Genomic DNA, 12,901 nt, shown 5'->3' on the forward strand with positions numbered 1-12,901 from the left:
GGCTAGGCCCATGGCCCATTCGGTTCCATGGTTAATGAGCTGTCACCTCTCCATTAGCTGTTGGGAGAAAACCTGTGTCCTTGCTCTTCCAAGCATTGTACTTCTTCATCATTTTCCTCTTAGCAAACCTGCAAATTTTAACCATGAACCCCAAAGACACTATGTACATGGCCAGGCCTCCAACCTTGAGTAGCCACATGGGCTCCGGTGAGGTAACCATAGCATACATGATCCAGGCTCCCGCTCCAATCCGCAGCACTAGAAAGAGGAGCACAAAGAAGAAGTCCACCGTGCCCCCCAGCCAACTGTGGTAGCGGCCCGTCTCCCGCAGGAACCAGCGAGCCTGCAGCAATGGATTGGTGATCTCACTGACGAAGACAACAGAATTGACCTCAGTGGCTGACCGGCCGATCCCCAGCACGATCGCCATGCCGCAGATGCTCAGCGTGTGATGGGCCAGCATGAGGATTCCCTCCGTCTGGAAGTACAAGCACCAACTCAAATCGAAGATGAAGTAGCCCAAGGCAATGGAGAAGGCGCAGACTTGCAGGGGTGTGTTTGGTGACCCTGGAAGACAAAGAGGCATGTTAGCCTGAGAAGGGACATTCCTCTGGCCAGCATTGAGTGGAGAGTGTTTTAAGATAATTTCTTCCCTTTCTCCAAAGCATTAGCTTGCTATTCAGCTCCAGAAGAACACGATACGTACTCAGTAGGTCAGTTTGCTGACCCCATGAAGGCCCAGCCTGGGCTGCCAGTCAGTCACAGTGCACCTCTGCAATGCTGTCCATCCTCCCCACACCTCCAACATGCCCTACCTTACTCTTTGCATAGGAGGGTAATGGGGAATCCTCCCTAAGTTCTAGCAGTGCATTAATTGCCCTTATAAACTACCACAGTATCAACCAGGAGTTGAAGGAAGGGGCACAGTTTGACTCCTATGCACTGGCCTGCCTATTGCTGAGGCTCCAGGAAAGGACTGCACATTAGTGATATGAGTGGACAAAGAGTTGTGTTCACTCTTGAAGAATTATCCCATGTGATCATGGCACTTGGACAAGGAACTGAGAGCAAAAGTCCTACCCCAGGGAATTTCAGCAGATGAAAGAGTCAACAATCAAAGAAATGCAGGCTCTGCAGATTCCACCTGGGATATGAGAGACCAAATAAGCTTGGGAGAAGTCAACAAGGTTAGAAAGAAAGGCCGGGTACTGGGTTTCAAGAAGGACAGGGGAAGAGGGTGCCGCAGGAAATGGAGAAAGCACCTCCTACACTGACTGCAGGTCCAGTGAAGGCAGAGCCACTGCCCTGTCTCGGCAGGGCAAAACTCCAAACATACCTGCATGGGTTAGAGGTGAGGGGCCATCCACTAGCACGATGTAACCTGAGAGGAAGGTGACAACCACTCCATGCAACAGAGTGACCAGGCGGCAGCTCCATTCATAAGACCGATTCTCATTCCAGGAGCAGAAGATGGCATAGAGGAAGAGCCAGCCAGACAGACTGCAGGCCACTTGGAGAATAATGGGAAGCATCATGCTGGGGCAGGGGGAGGAGGGAAAAGGGAGGAAGAGAGAGAGAGATTACATGTGAAGCAATCCTGTTTAAAAGACAGCTTCTCCCCACCCCTATTTGTAATAGCTATCCCTAATGTACAAGTAGATCTTCTTGGACAGGAACCAACAGGTATCTGTGACAGTCCAGGTGGAAGACAAATACTGCTGGGGCCTGGAGAGCTGGACAAGGCCATCAGGAGTAGCGCACACAACACACAGCTACCTACTCTAATTCAGCATGGGATCACAGAGGAGCAGGTAAAAGCCCATTTTGCCATTAGCAAAATGCAACCTGAGGGTAGACCAACATAACTTACACTGCTGGCATTTTACCCGAGATTCTTTTAGGGTCAGTTCTCCAACTGATACAGCAAAGTTACCCCACTTTAGGGGCTTGCAGCATCTGCCTGGACCTTTTTGTTTGCTTGTTTTCACACAGATATAAATGTTTCATCTCCCCAAGCTCTTCATAACGTAAGATCCATCCCTGACTCTTACTCTTGCCCAGAATCATCCTCCCATACCCTTTGGGCCCACATAGGCATGTTTGCATTTCCACAAGACTGTGTGTGTCACTAAAAACTTCAGTATATTTGTAAATAGTAAATCCCAGCACCCAATAACCTATTTGAGTGGATAAACATGAGACTTCAAGTGAAAGCCATGACCCTATGTTCACAGAATGACAGCAAGCGATGCCTGCAAGGGACCTTACAAGGTTGTCTAGTCCAACCCCTTGCTCAAGGCAAGATCGTCCATCAAACCATCCCAGCCTAGTGCTTGTCTGACCCTGCACTCCTTAATCTCCACTGATGAAGACTGTACAACCTCCCCTATAATCTGTTCCAGTGCTTAACCACTCTCATAGCTGGAAAGTTCTTCCTCATATCCACCTTAAATCTCCCTGATTGCAATTCTTGCCCCATCTCCCTGCAGACACAGAGAACAAATGAACATGTTAATGACCTGTCCTTTATTATATTAGGACTTCCTTTTGCATGATATACCCAAAGGCGTTCTCCCCTGTCACTGGGAGAGAGATCTCTCTTTTACCATCATGTTATTAGAGGAATGCAGGGTAGCCAGAGCCCCAAGGCACAATCCCAGTCCCAAAAGCATGCAGGTATTTCTAGATCAGTGGTTCTCAACTTTCTAGACCTAAGGCACCCCTTCTTAGACTCAGGGCACCACTCATTAGACTCAGGGCACCCCACCATAACTTTTGTGAACTGAGCAACACTCGATTTGGAAAATTCATTAATTTATTTGAGTACTTACTTCCTTAGCCCAGACAGAAGGCAGTACTATTGAAGCTATTTGGCTACCAACACCTTAGGTAGCTCAGTTTGAGTTTATAAGTTCCCTTCCTCCATTGTACACCTGAGAATGCCACTGTGAAGCAGGCCCTTCCCACCGACTCCCCCTAGAAATGGTCCTGAGTGTACCCCAAAGTCCTGCTCTGTGGCTCTCTACCTTGGGCATGCTGCCTGGCACCTGCTCTGGGCTGCATTCAGCTGGCTATACCACCTCACTTCCAGCTTTGATGTTTGCAGAATGGGAGAGCATGGGCAGGGTGGGCTTCTCAGCAGGGATCCAGTGGGGTCACTGTAGAGGTGCTGTGAGAGCACCTCTGCCCTGCAGTACACTGCGCGGTGCAATACACCCCGTGCACAAGACCCCTGACAACAGATGGATACAACAGAGGTGCAGCCCAGGGAACCAGCAAGATAAACGGCAATCTGGCAGCATCCCCACTTCGTGGCAAGGAACAACCCCAGAGCCCAGGCACTCACCTTGGGAGCAAAAAAAGGACCCAGTCCATTAGCTGGCACCAACAGCTGGCTCCTATTCTGTATGAATCGGCTGCAAAGAGGAAACATAACACATGCTGCTAGCATGTGGCATGAGACGTACTGGAGCCCTGGGTGTGCAGAAGGGAGAATTCAGGGGAAAGAGCCCTGCATGTTCTGCCTGAGATAACCGGCGCGCCGCACTGCATTAATCCGACGATTACTCAAACTACAGAAGAGGCACAGGCAGCGATGGGGCGTGTGGGTGGTGGTGAAAGGGGAGGAGACTGGAAACCTAAGCATGAGGCGGTAGGAAGGTTCTCCAACCTCTGGGGCGAGATCTGGAGAGCAGATACCTGCAAGGGCGAGGCAAGAGCTGCGGCTGCTTTCTCTGGAGCAGACTCGACCAGATTTTGTCACTACCCCAGGGTGGTGTGCACAAGAGGCAGAGGGGCTCTGGATGCCAAACGCCTCTGAGATATGAACAGCCTGGGGCAGGACAGGGCAGGGAGTTGCTCCTATCCATGCTGATCCGAGGAAAGGTGGCTCCTATATGCCCAGGGCCTGATGGTACATCCCAGCAGCCTGCTGTGGGCACACGGGGCAGGTGAAAAGGGCTGGGAAGGAGTCGGGCTGCAGCCTCCACCTGCCCTGCCCTGGGAGTGTGGGGCAGGGCCAGTGTGCACATGAGGGTTTGCCCTATTTGGGACAGCTGCAGGCAGGGAGGGGGAAGGGGCAATCTCCCCCAGGCTGCAGGGCTCAGGGTGGGGAGACCTGGGGAGGTAGAGAGAGAGGCAGCTACAGCCCTGCAGAGGCAGCCACTAGTCCTCCCATGCTTGGATTCAACTGCACCCTGGCCCTTTCCCCGCACAGCACAAAGGCACTGGCTGGCCGCTGGCCCAGGACACTGCCCATTGCCCCCTTGGCTTGCCCCTGGCTGCGAGGAGCTCATTGCTGCCATGGGGTCACTCAGGCCATTCCCCACAGCCTTCCTCTATGGGGACACATTATCTCACGGTAGAACTGGGCAGGGAGTGCAGGGGAAAGCTAACGACTACATCACACCACACAACTAGCAATCTCTCTCTACAGCACTCTCGACACAAACACTTTAAGTATCATAGTGATCAGAGCTACGTATATGCATTGGTTTGATTTCCCTTCATCGAGTCTTTTTGCTTTGGGGTTAGTGAGAAAGGCCTCCCAGCTCAGATAGGAAGACTAAAGTATTTTTAAGAAGCTATGTTATAGTACTCAGTAGACCGTATCTTTCACAGTTGAAAGTGTCAGCTAATTTAGACAAGGCTGCCCTTTAATTATGAGTGTTCAGTACTGACTCGGAGCTCATTCACTGACAAACACGGAAGTGCAAAGAGAGATAAAAATACAAGTTGCAAAGCACCTCCCTGAGCAGAAGCTTGACTCCCCCCAATATATCTGAGCTGTTTTCTATTGCAAGCTCCTCAGCACAGAGGCTGTCTCTCAGTGCAGTTTTGTACAGTGCCTTGCACAATACAGCTTTGCTCTCAGCTGGGGCGCTAGCACTAATAGAATACAAATGCTAACGGCAATATGGAAATAATGTTATTCAATTCTCCATCAAAGCAAGACATCTGTCTGTATTTCCATATTCATAGCATCAAATACGGAACACAAACATTGATTTCCTTTTCCTACAGTACTTTTATGATTTTCCCTCCTAGACCGCAGAGAACACCCTTAATAATTCACGCACTGATGGAACCGTAAATGTGTGGACATGAAGCACAAGCAGTGTTGTTAGTCTGGGGCCAGATTTTGATCATGGTTTTGTCGGTGAAAATGCAAAGCAACTTGTCAGAACCTCCCAATTTTTTTGACGAGGCTCATTACACTGAATAATTTACCTATGGGTTTGCCTGATCCTCCTTCAGTGGGCATTTAAATTGATGCTGGACATCTTCCTCGAATGGATGCTAGAGCTCAGCTATTGCACATGGGCTTAGTGGAGGGATGAGTGGGTTAAATTCATAAGATGTCATACTTGGTAATCAGAATGGTCTCTCAAAATCTATGAAAATCCAAATGAATAGAGGTGCAAGCAAGGGTGCTGCGCCTCCGCTTAACATGCCCCCAAGAAACTTGTCTTCGATGATCCTAGAATATCCAAAGACACACGAGGCTCATCAGATCTCTGGCTGCTGCAAATCAGCACAATCCAGTTGATTTCAGTTGGACAAGGCTACTTTATCCTAGCTGAGCGCTGGGTATATGGCACAGGCAATGTCATCCAGCAGGTTGGACTGCTGCTGTCAACAGGAACAAGACCTTGTGGAATTTGAGATCCGAGTGAGATAAGGGGTCATGAGTATGGAGAAATTCCCCCTGGCTACAGCGAAAACCCTCTAAATGGACATGGGTGAACACAAGGACCGAATCCCACCAGGGGATGGCTTCTGCAGGGAAAATAACCAGAACAGAAGCAGTGATGCTCCTGTCTTAATCCAAAAGGGTCCTCAAATGCAGCCTTCAGTCTCTCTCATGTACTTACACCAAAACCAGTAGCTTCTCTTTTCCAAGTTCTTGCAATGCAGCACGAACTGTTCTAGCATTTAGAGGGTGGCAGATCTGGGAGGAGACTCAGCTAACACCACCACTCATTTGTCTTGGTGGAGCTATGACAATTTGTTAGCCGAGAGGCTGCCTCCCTCGGGGTGCGTGGGAGGAGGAAGCTTCAGTCTCCCTCCCACTCCCATACTGGTATTTCAGGTCTAACGTGAATGGTTGTGAGCAGCACAAAACCTAGCGCCTTTCTCTGTTGGAAACAGAGGAAGCCCAAGTTTAAATGCACCAGCTCCTCTACAGAGCTGCTTCTTCTGTTTGCTACTCACAAGTACAGAGAAACCCAAGAAATCAGCGGCAGAGAGCAGAGCCTTTGAAAATTGCATTCCCTTCAAGGGGTTTCAAATAATGCACCAAAAATAGGCCATGGAAATCATGTCACTTCTAGAAGCTCTGACTGTAGTGCAACTCCCTCCCTTTCCACCTTGCCATTCCCCACCCCCAGGTGGGAAATCCACTCAATCCCGTGATGACGATTTGTCTTCTAGCTCTCAGGGCAGGGACCAGATGGATGTCAGCCTTCTCTTAATACCAAGCAGACGGTTGTTATTACAGCTGAGATTCATCCTGCACATACACACAGCCAGAGGCAGCCTCTGCCCTGGAAGAGGAGCAGAGCAGAAGACATGGGGCAGTGAAAGGAAGGATTGCTACCTGCATTTCACAGGTGGGAGCCCCAGGCTGATGACTGAACAAGCCTCTTTTTATTGGGGAACCTTAATACACATTATAAAGCAGTGTTTGCCTGAGAGACATTGATTGCAGGTGCCTAATTAGATTTGCAGTAAATGTCTCAGTGTCTACATGTGCAATGCTAATTAACTCCTCAGTAGATTACTGCTTGTATTTTTTTACTGCACAGCATTGCACATGTAGATGCTGACCTGGCTGGCTGGGGCATGAGGGTGCTTTAGTGCAGGGGCTGCCTGCCAGCTAGCCCCCACACTGGAGCACCCTCGTGCCCCAGCCAGCCCTTCCACAACTCGCTGAGCCAGGTTGTAGCAGCCCTGGGCTAGCAGGCTGACCCCTGGGCCCCCTGCCAGCTGGGGATGCTCCAACCTGGCTCAATGTGCTGCAGTCCTGGGCGTATGTTCAAATGTGGTACCTGGGAGCGCTAAACTCCTGTGTGATATGCACCAGAGCTTATTGCTGTGAATTAATTACACATGTAGATGCACCCATTGAGACTAAATTACTAACCTATGATGCACTTCCTTTACATAGTGGAGTAGAATTAATTTAATAAGGGCATGCATCTTAGGGAGGGGTAGGTCTTACAGCTCCCAGCATCCTAGACGAGTGCCTCCTGTATGTGTTGGCTTTTTAACAGGGCCATAAAGCAATTGCCAGCTTTGCTGGCTCAATGGGTGTCGTTGCCTCTTTTGGATTGCAGAACCATGCCCCACAACCTTACCGTTTTCTGCCCCCAATATTGCTGCTGCTTCGAGTCAGGGGGAAGTAACCAAAATCCCGATGTCTTTTCTCAAAAAAAATAGCCCACCTATTCTGACCATTCAGCATCCTCTCAGATTTTGCCTACTGGATCTTCACAGGTAGTTGCAAGAGCCTAGAGAACCTTATGCATTGAAGGCCACAGCTCTACTCAGTGCATTGTTGTGGGTGCAGGGCAGTGAGCAAAGGAAGTTTCTGGGGGATGGGGAAAATAATCTTGCTCCCAGATTGTGGTACCTCAGCATCACAAAGGACCGGGTCCCTAAAAGGCGTAGCAGATCCATCGGCCCCCACTTCAAAGTTGATCACCTCTCCACTGTGCTGTAGTTGGAAAGAGCCCCCACCCCTGCCCTCCAGAGCTGGCTGTGTGGCATGCAAGGGTACAAACATCCTGGGCGGAGCAGGGCAGGGTCAAGTGGTTCTATCAAAAGACATCTGTTTTCCAAATGGAAAATTTGGTTTGCGACCGAACAAAAAAAACCTTCCCTGGAAATTCTTTGCTTCCTTCAAACATGACTGGTCTGTTCAGGTAGAAATGGAAAACCAACAATTTTTCTGATTTTCAAGCAGGTGGTTTTGTTTCTCCAGCAAAACTGCAAAATTAATGTTTTATGCTTAACCCCCCCGCCCCCCACAATTTTCTGCTTAAAAAAATTCCAACTAGCTGTCCTGCAGGCTCCCTTCTCAGATAAGAGTATTTTGAGGGTAGAATGGGAATTTGTCTGCAAATAGCCACCAGCTACTCAAGCTGGACTGGCTCACTTGTTTACATGAAGCCAATAGACATGAATTAGGTAAATCACTTAAATATGCTATCTAACTTAATTATGCATAAAATAACAAAGTTGTTGTATATGGATAAAGGTCAGTTGGCTGTCCTTGGGGGTTTATAACTGTGTATCAGTTGGGCAGGACTAAGTATGATAAAATAAAAGTGTGAGAAAGAACTGCTCCGTCCACTTCCGAGCTTCCTCCACTTCCAGCAGAGCTGAATGGGAAGAGAAGGCCCTCAAGCGTTTAGTAAGATTCAGCTCATAACTCATCCATATCAAGTGTATTCATTTCTCAAAACACGGATGACCCACAGGAAGGACCATGCCTTTCAATGTTCCAGCTGCCATTTTAATATAGTATAAAGAGAAGCAGTCAGAATCCAAGTCATCTATTAAAAACTTTGTAATAAAAATCAGCCACATTACTAAAAAATATATTAGGGGTGGGATTGCCAAAAAGTGCCCCGATGATGTTGGAGTTCAGTTCCCACTCAGGGAAGTTAATGACCATGGCTTCTCCATACAGATGCCATTTATTCACCTTTGCAGCTCCCTAGCCCCGACTGGTGAATTAGTTGCACTCGGATTACTGTACCCTCGCACAGTGCAGCACTATTCAAGTTGCAAAACCCTTACCAGAAGGATATTTAAATGCAAACAAAATCTGATTTCTTGTCTCAAGTGTTATAAAGGTATGAAAATACTTCTATTGGGGTCAGATTTTTGCCGGGAAATTTTAATGCCCATCCTAAAAATTAGGTTTGAAACACTTTATGGTGTCCCTTTAAGAGAATGCATGTGGGCAGAAAAAAAGACAGTAAATCAATTTTTAGAAGTCCTAGAACGGATTTCTCTTTCTAAAATATGCTGTGCTATTTTCAGTATGGTCTCAAGGTAAGGCCATACTATTCTGTAGGACTTTAGCTGCTATGGGTCAGTTTACCATTTTTTTTTATTACAACTTGTTCAAACTGAAGGGCTACATCCTTTAAATACTCATGCACTAATCCTGCATTGGAGGGGCCGGAGACTGCTGCACCATATTCAGGAAAAAAGTACATAACTTGGACCTTATATTCAGGTCTAGGGCTCGGTACGACAAAAAAACCCATGCAGCTAAAGACTACTGGCAGCAGGCAGCCCAAGCAGGTAGCAAGTGCTTCAAGTTCAGTCTCTGCAGTTGGTCATGCAATGCTTAAATACAGTTGCTGTTGTAGCGCAGTTGTTTTTAAACAGTTGGAGTGTTGTTTCCTAGGCCAGTGTCGACCATTTGTTATTCCTGAGAGAATCCGGTGATTAAACCATGCCACAGTATAGTGTCCCCTTTGTATGCTATAGCCCTGTTTGTCCGCTCTAATTCTCAGGGAAGCCTTTTCCCAGACATACAAAGTCAGCTTCTCCTCTGCCTTACTCAAGAGTCAGAGGGAAAGAAGAGAGGGAGAAGCCAGTTCTAACAACTTGTGGCCAGATCCCAGCAGCTGCAAGTAGAAGCAGCTCAAATGAAGTTCATGGCTGAGATCTGGACTACTACTACTATAATTTCATAGTTTCTAGGGTCAGAAGGGACCTGAGTAGATCACCAAGTCCGACCCCCTGTTGATGGAGATATACAGAGCCAGAAATATTTAGAGCTGGAGAGATACAAAGCTGGAGATATTTAGAGCTAAGGATATACAGAAACAGACATATTTAGTGCTGAAAATATTGAAAACTTTAGATTAATAGAGCCGGAGATCTTTAGAAATTGGAGGTATGTGGGAGTGCATATATACAGAGCCAAGGATATAGAGTGCTGGAGCTATACGGAGATGCAAATATACCGAGCCAGACATATACAGAGCTGGAGACATTTAGACCTGGAGATATTTAGAGATGAATATATATATAGTGGTGCAAATGTATGGAGGTGCACATATACATATCCAGAGATATTTGGAGCTGGAGTTATTTAGAATTGGAGATATACCGAGATGGAGATATACAGAGATAGAGCTCTACAGACCTAGAGATATACAGATCAAGTTATACAAAGATAAGAGATATATAGAGATACAGACAGAGATATATAGAGATGGTGATATCTGGGGATGGAGATATATAGAGATAGAAATACAGATAGATAGAGATGTATAGAGATATCCAGAGATATATAAATTTAGATTTATATATATGTATATGAGGCACACAGCTTAAGAAATCAGGGTAACCACTGACTGGCTCTAAAAGAAGAGAGAGATGGAGCGATGCAGCAACACAAGCCCAAGCCTGCTCTCTCAGGCAACAGTGATCCTGCTTGTGTGACCTACAATCATAGTGTAATCCATTAAAAGGTGCTACATACCTTTCAGTAGCAGGGTGGATTTCCATGGGTGACTATATGGCTTTTGAAAGCAGCAGTGCATTTTTTTTTTAAAACAGAGAATGAGATGTACGAGCCCGTGGAAGAGGTTCACAAAAGTTGAGGATAGCACTGTCAAATCAAAGAATTTATGAAATCAAAGCAATTACTGGCTAAGTACAAAAAAAAAAAAACCCTCCGGAAAACACCTAAACATATTTGCTTACTATGGTGTAAAATGACTAGCTTACAAAAAAGGGGAAGAAAAGAACAACATTTTTTTTTAGCCTTTTTTGAACCACTGCAAGTTTCAGTACAGCTACTCCATAAGCACACTTGAGCAGGCAAGCACAGGTGTGGTGACAATGCCAGAGCAGTAGGGGAGCACAGCAGGAGGAGGGAATGAGAGGGAAGAGGAGGCAAGCGCAAGCAAAACTGAAAGAGGGGAGAGTTGAAATTGGGCTGAAACTCCAGGAAGGACAAAGAGGCAGGAGCTGAGGGCAAGGAAAAGGCAAAGGGGGAGAAGGTGACAAACCAAACAGGAGAGTGAGGGGAGACAGCGGGGTTTAATACAATAAGGAGGGGGCAGGAAGAAGCGCAGCTGCAATAGTATTCCATATTTCATAAGCTAAAGGCCAAAACACCCACACTTCTCTCAGCAACCTACAACCCACCACCAGTTTCAATTCCCAAACTGTTTATAAGCTCCGAGATGCGGCCAAACAACCCTGGCATCCCAGTCGCATCAAACCTCTGTCCTCAGCACCACCAGCCTTCACTCTCACTGCCATGACAAGGCCCCCCATGTGCACCCCAGTAAGAAGGAATCCCACATGGAGCAGCCAAACAAGCTAGCCTACGACCATACTAACTTTAACCCAGCAAGCCAGCACCCCCCTGACGCGTGCAACACCCCACCAAGTACTAGTTAGGGGATTGCTCACAACCCCCAGAGGGAGCACTATTAGCAGGGAAGCAGAGCTGACAGCAAGATTTAACACTGTCATTGCCTGCAAGGATCACACATTCCCTCTGCTAACCTCTTCGTGCTGCCGATTTGGGGGAAACCCCAGACTTCTTCTCCCAGTGATGAGAGGCCAGGTTGTTAATTAGGCACAGGCAGAACCACCCCTCCCCACTTCCTACAAGGGTTCAGGGGCTGGGGGAGGCAGCAGTAACTGGGATACGTCAGGGCTGTTGCTGACTGATCCCTGATTTTTCCAGATCTCTGCTACCAGCTCTGTAAGTCCAGATCAGGGATGGTGTGGCTTGGGGAGACCCTTACCCTGACCTGCACAGTCACCAGTGAATCCAAGACAACATATTATTTTACTCTCTTACAGCAACAATAGACTATGCTGCATCTCCAAAAAACCCAGTAACCTTCTCTGGATACAACTCCAAGAACTAGCTTTCCCTGCACAGCTCCGCATCTCTCAGCCCTGCCTAGCCTGAGCTGTCTCTGTAGCACATACCCAGGTCCCAGCATAGGGAGAGGAAGGGTGCCTGTTACAGCATGCTCCCTAGGCCAGGGTACCCCCAGGGCCCGAGTCAGATGAGACCATGGGAGAGCAGAAAGGCGGACACGCTCCTAGGGGTTCTCCCTGCACACATGGGCACACTCATGCCAGCACACATACATGCAGATACTTGTTCCAACTGCCCGTGCTCAAGTCTGGCGACATCTGGCTTGAGGCCGGGAGGTCTGCCTCTGCTTCTGGCCGCAGGAGCTGCCTGGAGAGAGTGAAGGCGCGTGGCATGTCCCGCCGGGCTGCAGGGACCAGTCTTCTCCAGCTGCCCAGCAGGGACTGCTCCGGGGTCCCTACTCCTGTGTGAGCCCAGCCAAGGGGGTGCAGAGAAGAGGGGGCTCAGAGGCTTCCAGCCACAAGGCAGTCTGGACCCCCAGCCCGTGCCCCGGCCCCCCGACTGTCCGTGAGACCTGGGCTTGGGGGCAGCAGCAGTCTTGGGCTGTGCCCTGTTTGCTGAACAGCCGTGTCCTGCAGAGTGCGGCTATATGGGAAGCCCGGGAAGGCCGCCTGCCCAAATACCCTCCCACGGGGCCTGGTTCAGATGAAGGTTGAGCTGCAATGCTGCCTCCAAGGCCCTCCAAAAGCAAAGGGCCACAAGCCAGGCGGCCACCGGGCAAAACCCGCACCAGCACCTCAGAGCCTGCTGTCCTCGTAAAGGGGTCACGATACTGTACCCAGGAGGCTGCTCACCGCCCCAGCAAACTTCCACCATCCAAAGGCGTGCAAGAGCTGTGCAAGGGGCAGGGCAGCAGCCCCCATTGTGGGACCCCTCCTCTGACTCACTTTGGGAGGCAGAGCCTTGCTCCAGCTGTGGGAGGACCTCTGAACCCAGAGGACGGCTGATCCTCACCCGGGATCTGCACAG

The 12,901-nt window shown here is 48.7% G+C and overlaps 1 protein-coding gene across 1 annotated transcript; it reads right to left on the minus strand.

The window, feature by feature from the left end:
- Positions 1–20: 20 nt before the first annotated feature.
- On the minus strand, positions 21–3,551 carry LOC149853471 (TLC domain-containing protein 5-like). Its single transcript, XM_090027609.1, has 3 exons — positions 3,347–3,551; positions 1,337–1,536; positions 21–567 (listed from the first exon to the last, which is right to left on the minus strand). Exons 1-3 carry the CDS (start codon positions 3,373–3,375, stop codon positions 32–34), a joined length of 765 nt encoding a protein of 254 aa, XP_089883735.1. The 5' UTR covers positions 3,376–3,551; the 3' UTR covers positions 21–31.
- Positions 3,552–12,901: the final 9,350 nt, after the last annotated feature.

This window comes from Crocodylus siamensis, chromosome 14 (genome assembly GCF_052110815.1).
Source record: "Crocodylus siamensis isolate JL-2025a chromosome 14, ASM5211081v1, whole genome shotgun sequence".
NCBI lineage: Eukaryota > Metazoa > Chordata > Crocodylia > Crocodylidae > Crocodylus > Crocodylus siamensis.